The 24240-nt window shown below is 43.5% G+C and overlaps 1 protein-coding gene across 1 annotated transcript in view; it reads left to right on the top strand.

Moving 5' to 3' along the window:
- The window catches only part of LOC130488466 (maestro heat-like repeat-containing protein family member 6), a 38854-nt gene extending 17691 nt beyond the window's left edge, over positions 1-21163 (top strand). Inside the window, exons 9-15 of the mRNA XM_056862141.1 lie at positions 837-1004; positions 5653-5808; positions 8950-9042; positions 10695-10797; positions 17083-17148; positions 19609-19726; positions 21001-21163. Coding sequence (XP_056718119.1) covers positions 837-1004; positions 5653-5808; positions 8950-9042; positions 10695-10797; positions 17083-17148; positions 19609-19726; positions 21001-21163 — 867 coding nt within the window. The remainder of the gene's footprint in view (positions 1-836; positions 1005-5652; positions 5809-8949; positions 9043-10694; positions 10798-17082; positions 17149-19608; positions 19727-21000) is intronic.
- The last annotated feature ends 3077 nt before the right edge of the window (positions 21164-24240 follow it).

Raw genomic sequence — 24240 nt, 5'->3', positions numbered from 1 at the left:
TCTCCTGACTCTCAGAGGGGATTTTTAGGCACAAGCACCAGGCTGCTGGGGGGAGAGGGGAAGTTGGGGGAAGATCCACTCTGCCCACACCTTTTGTAGTCCTTTACATAGGATCCAACTCATTGTGTACACATACATGCCTAGCAGTAATGAACAAACCAGTTCCTTTTGCCAGTTGAAGGCATCAGCTTCCATATCTGAAGATGCTTCAATAACTTGCCATATTAGACACTTCTGTAAGGCCTCCAAAATTTGCACTTGATAGCACTGCTTTTGGGAAGCAGGTTTGACTGCTCCCAGGAAGGCTTGAAAAATACACCTCTTCTTATAACAACGCTCTGCCTAAGAAGTATATGGGGTCTTTTATGCGGTCACTCCTCCTATGACTTCTGGTCTTTGTGTTGATTATGCATGCCGTTTCCAACCGTCAGAGGTCACCTTGCTCTCCCCTGCGCTTTCCCCGTGTTTTCAAATTCGAGATAAAACAGATCTCTGAAAACGCGGGCAAAATGTGGGGAAACACAGGGGGAGAGCGAGGCAACCATTGACGGTCGGAAATGGCATGCATAATAAAAAAAAAAGACCCAAATTCTTTGGAGGGGTGATGGCAAGGGAAACAGCCATGCATAAAAGGTCTGTACACAAGTTTTGGAAGAAGACAAATACACACCTAACAGTCATATTCAAACTTTCCTTTTGTTGAGTGAATGAGTCCCTACAGTCCTAGCACGGAGTTAGCACTCTTCATTTTCTAGTAATCATATAGAGTATTCTGTATTCTGTGGAACTGCTGCGGCAGATGATCAAATGGTAAAGGAATTCTGATGTCCTTTCAGAACAAAGAAGTTACAACCCTGATTCTGGGTATCCTTCAGAGTTTTAATGACCCTGATGAGAAGGTGATCTTGACAGCTTTTGAAGTCATAACCAAGATTGCTGTGACGAAGAAGAATGTCATGGAATGTGTGAAGATTTCCAAGCAGCTTCAGCCATTCTTAACTGATGTAAGGCTACAGACTTAGAGAATATTCACATAAAGGTTGTTTTCCATTGCTAAATGATTACTGTCCTCTAGTTAACTGAAAGCACAATTGAAACTGGAGTTCCATGCGACACTTAATACAGCACTATACCCCCAATAAAAACCACCACCTTGGATATAGTCACCTTCAGCAAAGGTCCCATTTCTCCTTGTAGTTTTCCTTCTGCTCTGTTGTATTCAGCCTATTGAAATATTTCCTGTTCCACTTCCCTCTGGCAATATAATTTCTCCCCTGGCACTCATGACTCAATGGTTAATTATCCATTTTCCCCTTCTGTGGAGGGATTTAAGTACTTTGTTTTTACTTTATAGCCAACCATGGTCACTGCTCGTAATTGTTTTATTGCATTGTTTATTATTGTAAATTACAATGATGCAATTACAATCACAAGTCTTGCTTGTTCACACAGGCTTTTGAATGGCAGGCATCTTTTAAAGAAAGGGGGAGAGGGAGAGATTTGGGGCTTTTTTATTCTGATTTTAATTGGATATGTTTTTTAACTATAATTGTAAGCTGCCTAGTATGACGAAGAAAGGCAGGGTATAAATATTTTAATAAATCAATAAATAATAAATTATGAAGTAACAATTGTTTAAAAAGATTAAAAGAGCAGTGACTTTTGCTAAGTGCAAAATACCCACCAACACCCCGCGGATAATTTACAATTCACTCATGAATGCTGAGAGAACTAGGCACCCCCTCCCCTAGGAGAACAGGAAGTAATTAATTGTTCAGGAATGCTAAAAATGTAAAGGGAAGTACTTCTTGGAAGTCTCACTGTTTATCTAGGATGGTGCTGCAATCATATTTTAAGTCCAGATACATAGCAGTAAAAGAGATATGGACAAATATCAAAAAGGCAAGTGGAAAACAGAGAAAGTACTGCAATAGACTGCCAGCAGCATCCTTTAAACTTTCCATGGAAACCAAGTGAGTCAATCATGACAATTCCAGATTAAGACTCCATTTTCGTATTTGGGAGTAAATCCCACATCAGGAGGCCCATGGCGCAGAGTGGTAAGCTGCAGTACTGCAATCCAAGTTCTGCTCACAACCTGAGTTCGATCCTGACGGAAGTCAGCTTCAGTTAGCCGGCTCAGGGTTGACTCAGCCTTCCATCCTTCCGAGGTTGGTAAAATGAATATCCAGCTTGCTTGGGGTAAAGTGTAGACAAACCACCTCATAAATATAGTCTGCCTAGTAAACATCAGGATGTGATATCACCCCATGGGTCAATAATAACCTGGTGCTTGCACAGGGGACTACCTTTCCCTTTTTAAATCCTACATTACTCAATGAGACTTCTGAATAACTATATACAGGATTGCTCTGTAAACACATAGAAAAGTATAGAAAAGTGACAAATTCTGCCAAGTTAAGGAACAACTACCAGGCTCTCCTTAGTGAACCTGGGAGGTTGTGCCAGGAAATTCTAGGGGGTCTTATTCATGAATCTGTCCTTGATCTTCTATCATTCATTAAAGGATTCAGCTAAGCATTCCTCTCTGCATTTAATCTATCAAATTGCATAGCTTTTCCTTCTTTATTTCCAGAGCTTTAATTCACACAATTGTCAATGGTGGGTATTGATTCTGTCTCCATTGTACTGTCATTAGAGGTGTAAGGGGAGGGGAACAGAACAGCAGCGTGTCCTTCATCACTGCTCTGAAATGCTGGGAGGGAAGATGGAAGTTGTAACTAACGGGGACATAAGGACATAAGAACATAAGAAAAGCCCTGCTGGATCAGACCAAGGCCCATCAAGTCCAGCAGTCTGTTCACACAGTGGCCAACCAGGTGCCTCTAGGAAGCCCATAAACAAGATGACTGCAGCAGCACCATCCTGCCTGTGTTCCACCGCACCCAAAATAATAGGCATGCTCCTCTGATACTAGAGAGAATAGGTATGCAGCATGACTAGTATCCATTCTAACTAACAGCCATGAATACCCCTCTCCTCCATGAATATGTCCACTCCCCTCTTAAAGCCCTCCAAGCTGGCAGCCATCACCATATCATGGGGCAGGGAGTTCCACAATTTAACTATGCGTTGTGTGAAAAAATACTTCCTTTTATCTGTTTTGAATCTCTCACCCTCCAGCTTTAGCAGATGACCCCGTGTTCTAGTATTATGGGAGAGGGAGAAAAACTTCTCCCTGTCCACTCTCTCCAAACCATGCATAATTTTATAGACCTCTATCATGTCTCCCCTCAGCTGCCTTCTTTCCAAGCTAAACAGTTCTAAGCGTCTTAACCGCTCCCCATAGGACAGTTGCTCTAGTCCCCTAATCATTTTGGTTGCTCTTTTCTGCACCTTCTCAAGCTTTGCAATATCCTTTTTTAGGTGTGGTGACCAGAACTATACACAGTATTCCAAGTGTGGTCTCACCATAGATTTGTACAAGGGCAGTATGATATCAGCAGTTTTATTCTCTATTCCTTGTCTAATTATGGCCAGCATGGAATTTGCCTTTTTTACAGCAGCCGCACACTGGGTTGACATCTTCATTGAGCTATCCACTACCACCCCAAGATCCCTTTCTTGGTCTGTCGCTGCCAGCACAGATCCCATCAGTGTATATGTGAAGTTGGGTTTTTTTGCCAGAAGGAGATGCAGCGGAAGGGGGAGAAAGTGGACAAAGTACTCCAGGTTCTTTCCCCCCCCCCTTTATCCCAAGAGGTCAGAGAGTAGCTTGGTCACTGAGCCTGATCCCGCCAACAGTGCTCCCCCACTAAGCCCATTTAGTACCCACATCTTCCCTCAAATATTTTATCTCTTTCTCATACACTCACACTGTGATGTTCCTGCATAGGAAGGGACTTTCCACCTTTTAACCTGCCAGATCCCTCCACTGTTATTCTCTCTGTGTCCACATGCAGATGCTGAACATTATGAATAGGCAGAGAAGTACTTACATTGCTCTTTCATCTGTAATCAAGTAATATAGCCATGTTCATACCTATACTTATGAGTTACATACCTATACTTATGAATCCCCACATGAAGCCAGCTGGGTGACCTTGGGCTAGTCCCAGATCTCTTAGAGCTCTCTCAGCCCCACCTACCTCACAGGGTGTCGGCTATGGGGAGGGGAAGGGAAGGTGATTGCAAGCCGGTTTGATTCTTCCTTAAGTGGTAGAGAAAAGTCGGCATATAAAAACCAACTCTTCTTCTTCTTCATTCTCCTGCTGCAAGGAAAACAGTTCATGGCGAAACATCGTGGCAGGCATATTCTATGGGTACCTCTACCACTGAATTAAACCAAATCAATAGCCGTTCCCTCTCCTCTGGGAACAACAGTTCTGTAAGAGGATACCAAGGTTCTCTAATAGAGAACTATCTGCTCTCTCAAGAATCTGCAGCTCCCGAGATTCTTTAGTGGTGCCGGGCACTTTGATTGTTAAAGAAGAACAACAATATGCTTTTCAAGCATCAGTAGCAGGGTGCCCTTCAGTTTCTACATACCAGAGAGTGGAGCGTGTTTACCTTTGCAGTTGTAGGGAGAGGAGATGTCATTAGCAGGCATTTATCAAACAAAGCAATGAATTACACTCAGGCTAGGACAGTCTGACTTTCTCCCCCAACCATTTTGATAAGGAAAATCAAGACATGTGGCGATTGGCTTGTCTAACACACGATTGCATTGAATCCCCGAAGAAGAAGCCAAACTGCAGGAAATAGCTCATTTATGCAAAGACATGAGAGAGGTCTATAAAATTATGCATGGTTTGGAGAGAGTGGACAGGGAGACGTTTTTCTCCCTCTTCCATAATACTAGAACACGGGGTCATCTGCTGAAGCTGGAGGGTGAGAGATTCAAAACTGATAAAAGGAAGTATTTTTTCACACAACACATTGTTAAATTGTGGAACTCCCTGCCCCAAAATGTGGTGATGGCTGCCAACTTGGAAGGCTTTAATTGGGGAGTGGACATGTTCATGGCAGAAAGGGATAGTCATGGCTACTAGTTAAAATGAATACTGGTCATGATGCATACCTATTCTCTCCAGGATCAGAGGAGCATGCCTATTATCTTGGGTGCTGTGGAACACAGGCAGGGCAATGCTGCTGCAGTCGTCTTGTTTGTGACTTCCTAGAAGCACCTGGCTGGCCACTGTGTGAACAGACTGCTGGACTTGATGGGCCTTGGTCTGATCCAGCAGGGCCTTTCTTATGTTCTTATGTTCTTATTTTCTCCGCAGTCACCCCCGCTGACTGCTTTGGGGCTTCCTTTTGATTGTGCATGCCTTTTCCACCCATCAGAGGGCGCCTCGCTCTCCCCGCGTGTTTTGCCCACATTTTCCAGATTCTGGCTAAAACAGCATCTGGAAAACACGGGCAAAACACGCGGGGAGAGCGAGGCGACCTCTGACAGATGGAAAAGGCATGCATAATCAAAAGGAAACCCCGAAGCAGTCGGCAGGGGAAATGTCCCTGCATAAAAGACAATAGATTTTTTAAAAAGATACATTTGACTCTCCCTGCATTTTTATAGATATGGGGATCCTGGACAATGGTCAACAATTCAACCTTCAAGGGTAAGGGTCAGCCTGGAGTCTCATAGGAAGGCCATCCAGTCAAGTCTTCCTCTTCCTCTTTCATTCTTAGGAGAGGGTCAAGGTATGCTGTGCGGCAAACCAGCTGTTTCAAGATCTCCTTAAGAACCTAGATCTGAAAGATAAGACCCTTATGGAGGACCAAGTTCTCAACAGTGTTGTCCCGTTGTTGCTGAACACGCAGGATCAAAACCCAGAAGTGATCAAGGTAAGTAATGCCACCATCTGTATGCATTACTGGAAATGGTCCCATCCTACAGTACTGAAAATAACAACAGCACAGGCACAAAGGCAGAACTGATCCACCTGGGGTGCTTGAACTAGAGAGCAAGAAGGGCGTAGTGGTTACAGTCTCAGACTAGGATCTGGGAGACCTGGGTTCAAATCCCCATTCTGTCCCTGGATGACCTTGGGCCCATTCACACATACTCTCAGTATACTTCATAGGATCAAGCAAGGAGCTGAGGGAAGAAGCGCCCAGGGCAGGGAGGAGGGAGTGGTCCACGCACACGTATGCACACACGCACTAGAGCCAGCACTGGTGGCCCCGGGGGCAGTCGCTGTGACACTGCCATTGCTTCCCTGCCCCCTGGCCTTGCATGCAGCTGCTGTAGGCGCAGTGTTGGCGACGAGGAAGGGCAAGCCGCTGCATGCTGGCTGGTGGCGCACTCACCAGCCAGGCTGTGGGCAGGTAGCTGCACTCCTCTTCTTCATGCCCACACTGGCGCGCCCCTCCTTGCACCCGGGGCAGTTGCCCCCCTCAGATCCCCCCCCTCCAAGATCCAGCCCTGGTAAGGATAAAATAAAGGAGGGGAGACCTCACGGGGTAACCTTAAGGCAGTAATTCTCAAACAGTGGGTAAAGCGGAAAAGGCGGTCATGACACTTTTGTGAGTAGGTTGCAAGGCCCGGAGGGAGGCTGTGTGAGGCTCAAGAGCAAATTTGGGTTATCCTCAGCACAATGTGTGAAATTGCCATGAAATTCAGCCTATCGCTCAATAACGTTATGTATTTAAAAATACTAAACACACACAAAAAAAACCAAAATACATTTGTTCAGTGTTTTATGTTGGGGAGGGCGGAAAGTAGTTATTTGCACATAAGTCCCGAAAAGTACAGTAATCTTAAAAGTGACCTGGATGGTCCAGACAAGCCCAACCTCGCCAGATCTCTGAAACTAAGCAGGGTTGGATGGGAGACCACCAAGGAAGCCCAAGGTTGCTACACAGAGGCAGACAATGGCAAACCACCTCTGTTTGACTCTTGCCTTGAAAACCCTACGGGGTTGCCATAAGTCAGCAGCAACTTGACAGCACTTTTCACCACCAGTCTTAGAAGTAGGTCTCCCTTCAAAAAGTTTGAGAATCAGTTTCTTTGGGTAAACCACTCTCTCTCAGGTTCAGTTCCCCATCCCCATAATAAGTTTAGCCAACCTTGCAGGTCTGTTGAACAGATTGATGAGTCAATACAAAGAAGCTGGAAGGGACTTCAAGGGTCATCTAGTCCAACCCCCTGCACAACGCAGGAAATTCAGAACTACTTCCCCCTTCACTGCCCTAGTAGCCCCTGCTCTATGCCCAGATATGCAAAAAACCCCTCCAGGAACCCTGGCCAATCTGCCTGGAGGAAAACATCTTCCTGACCTCAAAGTGGCGATCAGCATTACCCTGGGCATGTAAGAAAGGGCCACAAGAGCCAAGTACATGTAAGTCTTTTGGACACACAAGCCACTGCTTGGTCCATTAAAAAACAATTTCTGAATATTTTTGAATCAAGGGCCATAAGGAACAAGTTCCTATGAGACTGAGATGAAAGATGCAGCACCAATGTGTAGGGGATGTAGCTCAGTGGTAGAACATCTGCTTTGCACTCAAAAGGTCCCAGGTTCAGTCCCCAGCATCTCCAGCTAAAAGGATGACATAGTAGGCAATGTGAAAAACTTCTTTCTGAGACCCTGGAAAGCAGCTGCCAGTCACAGGAGACAAGACTGACGTTGATAGACCCACGGTCTGTCTCAATATAAGCCAGCTTCGTGTGCTCATCTGTATTCAAATACACACATCAGAAGCATATTATGAGTTAGAGAGAGCAGCAGCAGCTCATTTACACATATTTAGTACAACATTCTTTAATTAATTACAGCGTCACTTGAAGCAATACAGTAGGTGACAAGTTATTTAAATGCTTTAAAAAAAATTCTGGAACTGTTAAAAGCAAATGAGAAGTAAGGTAAACAAAAGCCTGCTGCTGGGTTTAGAAATAACACGGTTTGAACACCATGATCATGTCGGGTTTCTTATTACCTTGGATTTTTGGAGACAGATTACTGTCATGGTTTTGAGTTTAGCCCTGTAATTGGAGGAGAGCAAAAAACCCTTTCAAAATGAAATCTGGAAGTCTTCTAACAGCGGCTCCTAAAAGAATCCAGTGAGCTGCACTCAGCAGGGATCATATCATATACAATTGCGGCGGATTGTTAAGGCATGAACTGCATTTCTTCACACTACTTTGCCTTCATTCAACGGGGGTGGAGGGGTGGGGTTTAAAATCACCTCTAGGTCCGAAGGACATTTACATTCAAGTGAACTGGGAGCCTGGCAGCTGTGTGCATCAGGAGCCATACAGTCCCCGGGTTGCGTCCAACGTGCGTGACTGCCATGCCATAGAAACAGGGCAACATACTGCCTCCACACGCAAGAACCAGTGTGAGCGTGAAAAATCTGTGCCTTGCCCAATCTACACAATACAGTGATCACCCATATTGGGTGTTCAGTTCAGTTCAGTTTATTTACAGTCATTTGACCAGCAAATATCATTACAAAATTAAAATGGTAAAACCCCAATTGAGGATCTCCGTATCTCACGGGCTACATAACAGAACTTTGCCACTGAATAAGAGATAAAAGCATCTTTATCTTCTAGTAAAAAATTAACAATGAAATCATCTGAACAGCTAACATTCCTAAAATTTCTGGTCAACACAGGTAAAATCAAGTTATTTCTAACCTCCCGATAAAATTCACAGTAGAATAAAATATGTATAATTGTCTCAACTGACTTAAAATTACAGGGGCATAATCTGGCCTCTACAGGTACTGTATATGCTGAAATCTCCCGCTGAGCATAGCTGAAGGAAAGGCATGAAATTGGGCTCTTCAAAAGGCCCAACCAAAACTAGAAAATGTAATGATTTATAATGTCTTGGGACCCGTATTGGGTGAATTTCGTGGACTGCACTCTCCCAATATGTGTGGTTGGCAGGCTCTCATTTCTAGTGAATATAACATCTGCACAGGCCTTCTGTCTTTTAATTTCTGGGGGAAATTTCTTTGCCTGCTTTTGTTTTGCAGAGCTGTAGAGAGAGCTTAAAACAGTGCAAGATCTTCTTGGGATGGACTGTGAATGACAGCCAGGACTCTTGGAATGTCACCTGCAAGCACCTTGTGAGGCCGCTCCGGCACATTGTGATCCATTTGTTACTTTCTGTGATTTCAATTGTCAGCAAAATCTGGGAGGGGGAGAGGACAGGCCCCTTTGTGAAGAATTTAGCTGCCCCTCCCCTTGCCATGCATATGTCACTAATGCAATAACTTACAATGCATTCCTTAGAGAATAGCTGCACTGACGCCACATCTCAGCAAAAATATTGTAAGAGAGAAATCAGAGACAGCAAGTGCAGGCTCCTGGGCTCAGATTGCCAACTTTGGGTTGGGAAATTCCTGGAGATTTGGGGGTGGAGCCTGGGGAGGGAAGGGATCTCAGCAGGGTATAATGCCAAACAGTCCACCCTCCAAAGCTGTAATTATCTCCAGGTGAACTGATCTCTGTGTCTGGGGATACATGGTAATTGCGGGAGGTCCCCACCTAGGGTTGCCAACCTCCAGGTGGTGGTTGGAGATCTCCCGCTATTACAACTGATCTCCAAGTGACAGAGATCAGTTCCCCTGGAGAAAATGGCCGCTTTGGCAATTGGACTCTATGGTATTGAAGTCCCTCCCCTCTCCAAACCCTGCCCTCCTCAGGCTTCATCCCCAAAATCTCCAGGTATTTCCCAACCCGGAGATGGCAACCCTAGCCCCACCTGAAATTGGCAATGCTACACTGGGCCAAATCTCTCTCTCAGTCAGTTAGTTATTATATTTTTATCCCACTTTTCTCCATGATGGGGGACTAGGGTTACCAGGTCCCTCTCCACCACTGCTGGGAGGTTTTTGGGGGTGGAGCCTGAGGAGGGCGGGGTTTGGGGAGGGAGGGACTTCAATGCCATAGAGTCCAATTGCCAGAGCGGCCATTTTCTCCAGATGAACTGATCGCTATCAGCTGGAGATCAGTTGTAATAGCAGGAGATCTCCAGCTAGTACCTGGTGGTTGACAACCCTAGAGAGGAGGCTCATACTTTCTCCCAGGCCACTGCTGCCTACCCAGCTTGAACTAGCCCTGGATCCCAAGCAAAGCTGACACATGGATTCAGGGAGGGAGAGGCAGTCCTCTATATATTGGGCTCCAAGCCATGAAGGGATTTAAATGTATACATACATATTTGTCCAACCACAGCAAAAAAAAATAGCTTCAAATTAGATCCTATGTTAGGGTTGCCAGCTCCTGGCTGAGAAATACCTGGAGATTTTGGGAGGTGGAGCTTGGGAAGGGTGGTGATTGTGAAGGAGAAGGACCTCAGCAGGGTACAAAATGCCATAAAGTCCATCTTCCAAAGCAGCCATTTTCTCCAAAAGGAACTGATCTCTGTACTCTGGAGAGCAACTGTCATACCGGGAAATCTCCAGGCCCCACCTGGAGCTTGGCAACCCTATCCATGCTTCACACTGAAGCTGAAAGGACAAGATTAAAATCTGACCTGCCAAAATTTCTGCTGGGTCCCAATACTACTGGGTGATATTGTGTATTTAATAATTAAATTTAAGATTACTTTTAAAAAATGAATTTTGGTCACTATTTCTCTATTATTAGGAGGAAAATTATTCTCCAAGCCTTCAAAAGTCTTTTTGTTGGTTTCAGAAGGACCCTTTATCCGTAGGCATTACAAAAACCAATGTAGGTGGACATTCTGACTCATATCAAAATATTTGCTTTCTAGGTTAAAGAGTACCCAGGAAAACTAAGGAACTTCCTGCACCAAGCACAGGACTACAGTCGAAATCCACAAAGGTCTTCAATAACTGTAGCCGACATGTTTATAAGTAAATAGAACCACTTTCTCTCATCCCTGTCCCTAAATTCAACCCCAACCCTACTACTTTGCTTAGCCACAGGAAGAGCCAATCCAAATTTGCTCAACGGCTTCTTCTGTCAGCCAATCCACACTCAAACATATCTTGATAAAGCTTTCTGTTTCCTTGGGGCTTACCTCAGTCCCTTTAGATCAGCCCTTTGCAAACTGTGTCCTGTGGGCCCATGAGAGTCCTTAGAAGCGTATCAAATATTTATCTGATCAAAAGATCAGTTATGGTGGACAGTGTTCCCCGAGAAGCGGATTGACCAATGTCCACCCTAAGTGAGCCTTCCCTTCAACAAACACAAAAGTGATGAGCAGATTCTAGATTGCACTATGAATGCATGTAGGGCCTCAACAGCTTGACTGGAGAGCCACGTAAATGAGAGGTGTACTTTATAATGTACCCCAGGATCTTCAGAAATTATGATTACTCCTTGGCAGAATAATCCATGTGAAGAAAGCACAATAAAGGTGGGAGGGTTGAAAACTACCACTCTAGACTTTCCCACAAGAAACTCTTCATTCTCTTGGCCGTGTCCTGTCTAGGAGCCGGTTACCAAACTCAAATTCTCAGTAATGGCATCCATAATTCTAGAACTCCCTCCCCACTAAGGTTGCCAACCTCCAGGTACTAGCTGGAGATTTCCCACTATTACAACTGATCTCCAGCCGATAGAGATCAGTTCACCTGGAGAAAATGGCCACTTTGGCAATTGGACTCTGTGGCATTGAAGTCCCTCCTCTCCCCAAACCCCACCCTTCTCAGGCTCTGCCCCCAAAATCGCCAGGTATTTCCCAACCTGGAGCTGGCAACCCTACTCCCCAGGGAAGCTTTTCAGGCTTTCGCTATCCAGGGTCCATATCAAGGCTTGATATGGTAGAACAGCTTCCTTTGGCTTTGCAAAGGACCCACTGCTTACTGGAGATGCTTGGACTATCCACTTATACCAGGAACAGAAAAGAGGCCCAGAGGCCCCATTTCATGCTGGGAGAGGCACATGGATAATGCAGAGCATAATTCTTTGGCATTAAGGTTGCCAGGTCCCTCTTCATCACCAATGGGAGGTTTTTGAGGTGGAACCTGAGGAGGGCGGGGTTTGGGGAGGGGGGGGACTTCAATGCCATAGAGTTCAATTGCCAAAGCGGCCATTTTCCCCAGGTGAACTGATTTCTGTCGGCTGGAAATCACTTGTAATAGCAGGAGACCTCCAGCTAAGACCTGGTGGTTGGCAACCCTATTTGGCATGCAGCCCCACTGATGAGAAAGCATGCTAGAATAGTGTTCTGCACTCTTCTCCAGGAGGGTCTGTTTATGCAAGTGTGCACAGGGAAGCAGTGAGTGTAGTGGGGAGGGGGGTTCACAGGAAATTTTTCTCAGAGCCTGCTAAAACTTGAATCCTTGACTCTCCTACCACTTGCAAGGATGTTTTCTGTCAGGCTTTTGGTAATGGGGAGAAAAACGGCACCTCTGTACTTGTACCAAAAGGTTTAGAAAACCAGTACAGGAAACTGTATATACACAAAGTGCAAATATTTATAAGCTACTGAGGTGAAACATAGACCATATACGTGACATATATACAACACAATTATATACAATATGTACAGTTCACACAAAAAATGTAGAGAAATTTCCAAAGGTCTCAGCTGAGTACCACAAATATATAGAGGAAGTTCCAAAGGTCTCAACTGAGTACCAAATGAATGCTAATATTGTAATCCTTGTGTAAAGTTCATATAGAGCCACAATCATCGATGGATACGGCCGTTTCAGATCCACAGCAGTGGAAATCTTTCTTCAGTCCTTCTAAAAATTAATATATTACCATCAGTATATAAATATATAAAGATTATGACTATTAAAAATTGAGTCAATACAATATACTTACAATACAAAAGTGCTGTTACATAGTCATCATTCCTTCCCACACAGGGTAAGTATGAGCAATCAGAAGTCAGTAAAGTACATCACATAGTGCAGCTAATAAACTAGAACAGAGTCTTAATCAGATACATAGGAAAACCCAGGTGTTGCTGATGATGCATCCCCGAAGTGGGTTAGAATTCTTTAAAGTGACAATGTATATTTTAGCAGCATTTTAACATCAGCTTTACCCTATAGGAAGTAAGAAATCTCCAGGCCCCACCTGGAGCTTGGCAACCTTAGAACTGACAGTCCTAGTATAATACCATATAGTCCACCATTTAAGGGTAAAGAGTAATGCTTCAGGTCACAAACTGGCAACCCCAATAATGCAATTTGTGGTGGGTAGTTGGTTGGAATTCTTAAAGTGACAGTGTATATTTTAGCAGCATTTTAACATTGGCTTTACCCTATAGAAAGCAAGAAAAATCATTATCCAGGTTTAATCCATTTGGAGACATCGTGTTCAAAAGGTGAATGAAGAAAGCCTCCTTCTGCCTTAACAATCTTTCGTTGTCACCTATATTGAAACGTTTCCTCTGCAGTCGCCAGATTACAAAGTAGCGAAGCTCATTTTCATTATGGTGCATCTCGAGAAAATGTTCTACAACCGGGGCAGATATTATCTTGGCCCGTATCCTGGATTTATGCTCCAATATGCGCATTTTAATTGGTCTAATTGATGAGCCTATGTAAAATTTGCCACACGGGCAGCGCAAACAGTAAACACAGAAACGTGTGTCACAGTTGGTAAAGGACTGCAATTTGAATACAAAATCACTATCAGTTCTCCTAAATTCTTTGACTTCAAGACATAGATCACATGCCATGCATTTATGGCACTTATAGTGTCCCACAATAGATTTGCCTGAAACATCCCTGTATATATCTGAATGCACTATCTTATCTTTGATAGACTGCGTTTTGCGGAAGCCTATACGGGGCGGAGCCCCGCATCCTGGAATCTCCCTCAAAAGGTGCCAATGTTTTTTCACGATGCTTGCAATATGTCCAGATAAGTGGGTGTATTGAAAAGCAAAAGTAATTGGCTGTACTTCGTTCCTGATTCTTGGTTCCCTATACAATAAATCTTGCCTATCTACTCCATTAATCCTGGATTGGGCATTGTTAATAACTTTAGGAGGGTAACCCCTACTGGCCAAAGCTTTTGATAAATCCCCCACTGTCTGTAAATAATCCCTAGTTTCAGTGGTGTTTCTTTTAGCTCTTACAAATTGCCCATAAGGCAAATTATGTCTAAGATGTTTCGGGTGATGGGAGGAGAAATGCAATAATGCATTCCTGTCAGTGGGTTTACGATATAGTTGGACGGCCAATTTGCCCTCACTACCATGATAGACCAAAGTGTCCAAATAGGGAATTCTCTGGGAATGTATGCTCCCTGTAAATTTGATGGAAGAGCAGGAATTGAGCCATTCCATAAACATATCAAAATTGATCTCAGGGGAAAAAATGAAAAACAAATCATCAATGTACCTCTTAAAGCCCAGTATACAGTTATTAAAAGGGTGGTTGTGATGGAGAAATTGACGTTCAAAATTTACCATAAATATATTGGCAATGGTAGGAGCCACGGCAGAGCCCATTGCTATTCCATTAACTTGCAAGTATAGTTGGTCATTAAAACGAAAAAAGTTGTTCCTGAAAACCAGCTCCACCAGTTTGATCAAGAACGTGGAAGAGGGAACAGGATCTATTCTGGACTCAAGCAAGGTTTGTATCACTGTTAAAGTATGATCTAATGGCACATTAGTATACAGTGATACTACGTCTACTGCAGCCAGCAAGCCATCGTGGGGCACCTCTACATTTTCAATATATCGGATAAAGTCCCCAGTATCCAACAAGAAAGATTCTGTGTCTACCGCAAATTGGCGCAGATGAAAATCCAAATACTTAGAAATTGGCTCCAACAAGCTCTGTGTGGCAGAGACTATGGGTCTCCCTGGGGGAATCACCCCCGGTTTATGTATTTTGGGCAAGGTGTATAGCACAGGAATACGGGGAAATTTATTCACAAGGAATTCAGCTGTATCTCCATTAATGTCACCACTGGCATATGCCTCTGAAATGATAGTATTAACTAGCCTGGCTATTCTGTCAGTAGGATCCTTGGATAATTTCAAGTAGTGTTCTGGACAGTTGAGCTGACGTTCAATTTCTGCTATGTAATCATTTTTATTCTGAAGGACAATCGCCCCTCCTTTATCAGCTGCATGAATAATTAATTGAGGGTCCGAAGCTAAATTCTCCAGTGCTATTCTTTCTTCTTTGGTCATGTTGGATTGTTTAGCAATCCTAGAGTTCTCAATCAATTTCACATCTCTATTCACTGCATTCTGAAATGCTAATATCATAGGATTAAGGCTGGATGGGTTAAACTTGGATTTGGGACGGAAAGGATTACCCGGAGCAGTTGGTGTCTTAAAGTGATCCTTCAATTTAATCAGACGATATAGTTTAAATAAGTCTACACGAGTTTGAAAGGATGAGTACATAGGGGTGGGGACAAAACCAAGACCCAAGTTCAACACTTTTTCTTCAATCGGGCTTAAAGTTCTAGAGGATAAGTTAACCACTAGGTTTTGTTCCTCCGATTGTATGGGCGTTTCTCGGAAAAAGGTTTTCTCTGTTCCCGAGGGCGGAGTCCGTAGCTTCTATTGGACTCAAAACTCGATGCGGAGTCCCCATATGAGTCAGTATCACTATAGGTATTGTCTCTATTGTCTCTATAACCCTTCTTGCTGTAGTTGTTTCTATTGCTATATGGTCTCCTCACATTACCAACCTCGTCCATATAATACCACAAATATACCTTCTTGTTAGCATAATCCTCCTTATCTCTCCTAAATTTCTTGGCTTTAAAGCCCTTGATCTCTTCAGCAAATTTCTTTATGTCACTTTCCAATTTGTCAATCTGTGTTTTATATATTTCAGCTGATACTTTCTGTTCCAATGATTCCCGCATTTTACTTAAATCCTGCTTAATATTAACAGTTTCTTTCCTGGCCTGATCAATAATTAACAACATGATGTCAACAGAACAGCGATTCAAAATAGATACCCACTTATCTTTAAATTCCACGTTGTGCCGGAATAAAGTGGGAATTTTGTTGATTCTAAGACCTCGGGGTATAATATTAGCCCGGACATAGTCTGATAGAACAGCAGCATGCATTTCAGTCCGAGTGAGTTTTTTAGACATGTTAAATACTGCAGTCATATCTACTTCCTCAGTAACATAATCCACATCACATACACTGGGTAAATCCTTCAGAATGGCATTTCTTTCTGCTGCACTGAAACTAAAGGTCTCAGTTAAACTAGCCATAGTGCCACACTGGTAGTGGGGAGAAAAACGGCACCTCTGTACTTGTACCAAAAGGTTTAGAAAACCAGTACAGGAAACTGTATATACACAAAGTGCAAATATTTATAAGCTACTGAGGTGAAACATAGACCATATACGTGACATATATACAACACAATTATATACAATATGTACAGTTCACACAAAAAATGTAGAGAAATTTCCAAAGGTCTCAGCTGAGTACCACAAATATATAGAGGAAGTTCCAAAGGTCTCAACTGAGTACCAAATGAATGCTAATATTGTAATCCTTGTGTAAAGTTCATATAGAGCCACAATCATCGATGGATACGGCCGTTTCAGATCCACAGCAGTGGAAATCTTTCTTCAGTCCTTCTAAAAATTAATATATTACCATCAGTATATAAATATATAAAGATTATGACTATTAAAAATTGAGTCAATACAATATACTTACAATACAAAAGTGCTGTTACATAGTCATCATTCCTTCCCACACAGGGTAAGTATGAGCAATCAGAAGTCAGTAAAGTACATCACATAGTGCAGCTAATAAACTATGCTAAAATATACATTGTCACTTTAAAGAATTCTAACCCACTTCGGGGATGCATCATCAGCAACACCTGGGTTTTCCTATGTATCTGATTAAGACTCTGTTCTCCCCAAACCCCACCCTCCTCTGGCTCCGCCCCAAAAATCTCCTGCCGGTGGCGAAGAGGGACCTGGCAACCCTATTTATAGAACTGCTGCTTTGTTTTATGTTTTAAAACTCCATTCTGCTTTATGTTTGTTTCTACTTTTGCTTTTAAAACCAATAAATACTTTTAGGTTTATTCCCCGGCTAGCAACTTGGCAAAAGGAGGTTGGCAAAACATAAATAGTACCCATCATTGCCAGAAAGTGTAAGACAATGAAACTGAATCCAATGTCAATGGCCCTTTTTATTTACATTCTGTATGGCATATCTCTAGACACTGTCTTCGGATACTTGGAATCTGGCTTTGTGCAAAAGGAAGAAGTGGACTTCTTGCGGGAAGGTAAATCATAATATACTCTGGTTCATAAGCTATTTGAATTGCCTTGCCTTAACAGGATTTTGTTGTCTATCATTGTCTGCCCAGTAATGGTGGATAAATAAGAGGCTTATAGAGTAATATGTTGCAACCAGTCTGTGCACAAAATTGTGGCTCAGTGGTAGAGCATCTGCTTGGCATGCAGAAGGTCCCAGGCTCAATCCCCAGCATCTCCAGTTAAAGGGACTAGGCAAGTAGGTGGTGTGAAAGACCTCTACCTGAGACCCTGGAGAGCCGCTGCCGGTCTGAGTAGACAATACTGACTTGGATGGACCAAAGGTCTGATTCAGTATAAGGCAGCTTCATGTGTTCATGTGCACCCTTTATGATGCCTTTTAGCTAGGCCAATTTTCCATGGATGCGTAATAACGAGAGCTGACACCAGAGCTGGGATAATCAAAGGGCCAACTTTATTTCATTGTTCAAGAGGGATCTGCAGCGCACACAAGCCAAAAACATCTCCCCGAACTAACTGCAGTGTGGGCAATTGTCAGGATGCAGAAGAGTCAGGCCTCCTCTTTTTTGTGCATCACCGTTCTTAGGGCGAGGCCACCCTGGCTCGGAGCTGTCACATGTGGTACGGCTCATGCTCTTCCTTGCCAAGCCTTCTTTAGCGCTCGAGGGAGGTGTGCCACGTCCAATCCACCCAAGCCGCGAGGTCTATAGGTAAAGGATGGTAGCACCCCTCAAGGAGTTCCTGTCCCAGGTCACTGCCAGGCACCGAGGGTTACGCCTTCATCTTCCAAACTGATGCCTCAGGGTGCTCACCAGAGTTGTACCATGCATCATGAAACCACCTTTCCCCGCACTGCTCCCGCCATTTGCTTTATGAACTCATGGGAACTCTCTATGTCTCTGGGCATTTTAGTGTGACTTACAATATGGTATCTGCAGCATATGCTGAATTTCAGCCAAGTGAACATTCCTGGAGATTGCCAGTAGGATTCCAGCTCAAGGTCATAATTCCACACCAGAGAAGAGTCATCGGGGCTTGGGTATCTTCACTTGTAAAACCAGTGTTGCCATCTCTTTCCCACCTTATTTCCAGAAAAGCATGTGTGTGAAAATACACACTCACAAAGTTCGCCTTGTTCACTTGACACATTGAGGGTGAAAAAATCGGGCAAGAGAGGAGTAGGAACAAGCAAGTTAAGCCTCCCTCCTGCCAGCGTGGTGTAATGGTTAAGAGTGATGGACTCTAATCTGGAGAACCGGGAGTATGATTCCCCACTCCTCCATATGAGCAGTGGACTCTAATCTGGTGAATCGGGTTGGTTTCCCCACTCCTCCACCTGAAGCCTGCTGGGTGACCTTGGACTAGTCACAGTTCTCTCCGAACTCTCTCAGCTCCACCTACCTCACAAGCTGTCGTGAGGAGAGGAAGGGAAGGCGATTGTAAGCTGGTTTGAGACTCCTTAAAGGTAGAGAAAATCAGGGCATAAAAGCCAAGTCTACTTCTAATGTTGTCACTGGCATGTGCATACAAACTGTATTTGCACAGGCTCCGTCTATATGATTGGAACATGGCTTTTTCAAATGTTCATGATCACAAGGTGGAACCCTATGGATTAGATTTTATGAAGAATTGGGCAATCCCTTGTGGCTACAAAAAGGTGCACTTTTTGATTATGCCCTCCTCCCAAAGGAGACTTCTGATTATTCCCCTGCTATTCCTGCTTCCCCCTTGCCCCCAGAACCACAATTGTTGGGACATTTGGGGCTAACGGGAAGTGAGAAACTGCACAAATTGACCCCCTCCTTGAGTGCATGGAAATTCTAGGTAGGATCCAAGCCTGCATGCGTACATGCTGTACCTCAGTGGTCACTATATTTGCATTCTGATAATGGCATGTGCTTGTCACCACTCCCCTCTATGCATGTTATTTTCACCATGGATTTTCACCTGACTAAACAGGGCTCCGTGGCGCAGAGTGGTAAGCTGCAGTACTGCAGTCCAAGCTCTGAGTTTGATCCCGACGAAAGTCGGTTTCAGGTAGCCGGCTCAAGGTTGACTCAGCCTTCCATCCTTCCGAGGTCGGTAAAATGAGTACTCAGCTTGCTGGGGGTAAAGGGAAGACGATTGGGGAAGGCACTGGCAAACCACCCCATAAACAAAGTCTGCCTAGTAAACTTCGGGATGTGACGTCACCCCATGGGTCAGGAATGACCCGGTGCTTGCACAGGGGACCTTTACCTTATAAACAGGGCTCTCCCTTTCACATGCAGGGACACATAAACATTTAGCTTCCCTGCATCTACCACATATTCACTTTTATCTTCAAATTGCAATTCTCTACCCTACAGCATAGCATGCTCCTTAGTTAATCAGACCTTGTCCAGAACATCTGGTGTTAAATGGCAGGGTGTAAAACGGAGTCATTCCTGCATTACCCTGTTGATCTCTCTTCTACTTCTCTGTTCCAGCTTTCAGTTCTTTGCCACGAGAAAAGGAGCGTCTTATCCCTATTGTCATCTCTCCCAAACCAATGAAAGTGTGCAGATATTGCCCGGCATTTCTCAGATGTTTCTGCTATTTCTCACGGTAAGTCGGGATTCAACCTGTTATGTTGGAAATGGAGAACTGAAAGACATCAATGACAGCAATTACAACTTCTTTCAGCAGCAAGAATGAAACTTGTGGGATTGAAAGTAATAATATTGGGTGGGGGGACGCAGTGGGTAGATTTTGTAGTACTGGAAAGGTACAGCCCTGATACTGGTTTTGTTATGCAGTGTAGAATTTGTTTCTTCTTGGAGCCTCCTGAACAAAATAATTCAGAGGTCAAAAGAGTGTATGCATCTTATCTTTACTAATAACTTATTAATGTTTCTATTTCATGGGGGCTTTTCTGTCTTACAGATCCCGTACATGATATTTGTATCTGAAGCTAATATCCTTCTGAATAAAGTGGACTATATGAAACTTCACCATGAGGTGTTATTGTGGAGTTTGTGTCCAGTATTAGACGGCCTAGCCACTAGAATTTTGTAGGAGAGTAAAACTGAACTTCTTAGGAAGAAGTAGATCATCCAGCATGTTATATTCCAGAGAGGTAGCCATGTTAGTCTGTGCTACTTTAAAAGCTGACAGATTTATTGCAACACGTGAAGCATATCATCATTGGATATACTTCACGCATCTGACAAAGCTGGCTCTGGCCCATAATAAATTATGCCATAATAATTCTGTTATTCTTTAAGGTGTCACAATTTTAGTTTTGCTAGACTGTCCTACTGTCCTCAGTTATAATTATCTCATCTTAATGCCATCATATTATATAAATAGTCGTCAAAACTGTGTCCTTAAGAAAGAAGCATTTAAAATCCCCTTCTAGCCATTTGTTTACGACCGACAGCTCCAGTCACTCATTTATATTGTTCACGCCATTTGTAAATGTGCAGTGGCTACTACCAAGGATATTACCAAGGATATTTAAGAGGAGATTGACAGGTTGTACAAAACATGAAGGGCTTCTGAATATGGACAAGAGAGTATGCAGGAGAGAGGGCTGGCAACTGTTTTGCAAGGATGTAAACCCCCTCCCAATCTATTTTTCAGATGCTACTTTTCATTTGGGGGAAAAATTATGTGTAATTTGCCTTTCCTCCCTTTCTCGCTTTAAATATGTTTTTAAAAAATTAGCAGTTAGCTCCTCAAATTCTACTTTTGTTTGCCTTGTCAACCTACATTTCTTTTGCTAGAGTTTGTGTTCCTTTCTCTCCATTTGGGAAAGACTTTCACTTTTAAAAGAAAGATTTTTAATTTTTAGAATTATTTTTTTACATGTTTACCATGTTTGCATGTTAATTCTACAGGGAGGCTAGAATTAAAATGATTAACCCTTTGCTAGAAAAACTCTCTGGAGAAACGGACAAAACTAAAGTGGATCACTTGTTAGCGGGCAATAATCCCCAGGTCTCGATCAAGGTCGCTAGATACTGCATGTTGATAAGTAGGGTTCGGAAATTACAGCTGTAACTTTTTATTTCAATATTGGTCATACTCCTTTTTGATAATGTTCTTAAGGTTTGTTTTCAAATTTGTCTTGACCTTCTCAGTAAGGCCGACGATATTCATTCTTGTATTTTTATAATGCTGGTCAAATGACCATAATAAATTGAATTGATTGATTGATTTGTTTGTAACTGCCAATTTTGTGGTACATGTTCCATCTGATCATCCATTTCAGAAGTACTAACTGTGAGGAAGGGATAACAATGGGCTATTTTTCATTCCACCTTAAGGATTTGTGGATTGCCCTGCTGCAACCATGTTAAAAGTACCATCCCAATCTGAGCTTGGGTGCCCGCAAGAACACAGAGCGGAGCTTTGGGGTCAGAAGCTGTTATACATCACCAAGGACAGTATGTCAAGTAGCATATTTATCTGTGAAGTGGAAGGGAAATTAACAACTGCTGGAGCAAGTCACCCGGCATGTGTTCTCTGGAGCACTACAAATGACTGATGCCTTGCAGTAATTATTGAGCCACATCTACCCAGATAGGAAATCACTAGCATATTCACTTGGCTTGTTAACTGATTTGTTAGCTGTCCACAGTGCACGACGGCAGAACGGAAAGTTTGCTGCTGCTGCCACTTCTGAAATTTCCTAACAAGCTTTCTGTTGGCCTCGTAAACACAAAGTTGTCAAGATGCTGTATGTCTCTTTGCAGGCCCTAATCACAATAGTTTAATGTCGGGGTGATAAAAAAAGCACGGCGATGCTCCGGCACGCTCCCACTGGTAGCAGAACATGTTTACAACCAACAGCTGATTAGAAAAGGCTACATTTGGCAAGTGGTTGCCAGAGGTGGCGGTTGATTAATAGCCTTGAGTTTGCTCCAGGAAAGCAGAAATTCTGCACACAACTTTACCGGCTTTGTTCTGAAGTCAAACGTCGGCCTCTTTGAACTTCTGCAGAATTTGACACGGCTTGAAAAGACTGATAGGATGGTAGGAGTAGATGAAAGAGGAGCAACAAGGGATCACTGTTTGTCCTCCTTCATTACTTTGTTTAGTTACACCCCAGGAGAGGCAGGAACCTCTGACCTCACTCATCATCCATTATGTGTAATGACTGTTATTCTATTCCAGTCCCTTATGGAGAGAATTACACTTGAAAGATTTATGACGGGATTCACACCTAGCTTCTCTTGCCTCAATTCCTAGTGTCTCCACCCCTTCTGAAGGAGAAGAAGAGTTGGTTTTTATATGCTGACTTTCTCTACCACTTAAGGGAGACTCAAACTGGCTTACAATCACCTTCCCTCCCCCTCCCCACAACAGACACCCTGTGAGGTAGGTGGGGCTGAGAGAGCTCTAAGAGCTGTGACTCGCCAAAGGTCACCCAACTGGCTTTGTGTGTAGGAGTGGGGAAACAAATCCAGTTCACTAGATTAGCCTCCTCCGCTCATGTGGAGGAGTGGGGAATCAAACCTGGTTCTCCAGATCAGAGTCCATCATTCCAAACCACCGCTCTTAACCACTACACCATGTTGGCTCTCCATAGTAGCCAGTAAGGCTTTTAACTATGTAAATTTTATATATACAGTTTTATGACTGTTTTATATATTATATTAATATGTTGTTAATTGCCCTGAGCCCAACTTTGTCAGGAAAGGGTGGGATAGAAATGAAACAAACAAATAATCTTTCCTATAAGAATTCCCAAAATGATTTTCTCTTCACATATCTAAAAAAGTGAGCTCTCACTCACAAAATGTTCTTAAATCTCTAAGGGAGCAATCCTAATCAGGTCTACTCACAAGTACGTCCCACATTAGTCAATGGGGCTTACTCCCAGGAAAGTGTCCCTAGGAATGAATGCACTACAAGGTCCCCCTGGATTTTTGTTTTATTTTGCTACAGCAGACTAAAACACGCAGCAGCACCCCCTGCACTGGAATTCTTGCCAGGTGTTTCTTCTCCCAGTCTACAGATACTTGCAATAATATTAGGTTGCCCCAGGAATACTGGAAACGATTGTTTGTGCATCTCCAGCTAAGGTTGCCACTAGCACTGGGATTGTGGGTCATATGGAATGCTATAGGCTGAAGAAGCCTTATGGTGAAACGTGCTAAACTACCTAGGATACATGTTCCGATGTTATTCATCTGCTTTTGACCCACAATCCCAGTGCTAGTGATCCGGGCAATAAAGCAAGACACTCGGTTCACAAGGCGGAGTCTGCTACACGGCGTGGTGACAGCTGAGGAGTCCTCTTGCATGTCACTGAAGACTTTGCTTATTGGAACGGATATACATCATTTACAAACTTATTGACACGGACAGTCTGGGAAGGGTATTATTGTAGCATTGTTAGTGTTATAGGTTCGCTGTGTTTTGCATGTATTGTGTACTTGGGAATTTAGAATCTGTTTCTGTCTGTGCTGTATGTTGGTAATATATTGCATATTTTGAGCTACGTGCTGTTTCTTGTCTTCAATACCAGGAGGCTGGCAACCCTACTTGTTGAGCCTCTGTGCACTTCTGGAATTTTGAGTGACACCAGTGGGAGGCTGGTACATTAGGGCAAATGGGGCAATACCCCCATCAACTCAGACTGCTTCCAACCCCCTCCTGCCCTCACCAGACAGTCCTGGGGGTGGCATTCTGCCAGAATAAGTCTGTTTTGTTTTGTTTTCTTTTAAAAAAATATTTTTATTTGATTTTTCATAATAAAAGGGATATAGAAAGAAAAAAAGGGGAGAAAAACATTGGGGGTAGATGTAGCAGGATTTAGGAGGGGTGTTTTCGTTGAACTCAGAAGTGCCTACAAACAAACAAGTCCCTCCCTACAGCGGCAGAGGGGTTCTCTTCCCCTTTTAAGTCGGGCCTCTCCACACTAGTAAATTAGTTAATTGGGCGGGGGGCAGATGTCTTTATGGCTCCCTTCTAGGGTTGCCAACCTCCAGGTACTAGCTGGCTATCTCCTGTTATTACAACTGCTCTCCAGCTGATAGAGATCTGTTCACCTGGAGAAAATGCCCGCTTTGGCAATTGGACTCTATGGCACTGAAGTCCTTCCCCTCCCCAAACCCCGCCCTCCTCAGGCT

This window comes from Euleptes europaea, chromosome 16 (assembly GCF_029931775.1).
Source record: "Euleptes europaea isolate rEulEur1 chromosome 16, rEulEur1.hap1, whole genome shotgun sequence".
NCBI lineage: Eukaryota > Metazoa > Chordata > Lepidosauria > Squamata > Sphaerodactylidae > Euleptes > Euleptes europaea.
This window is presented reverse-complemented; position numbering and strand designations above follow the sequence as displayed.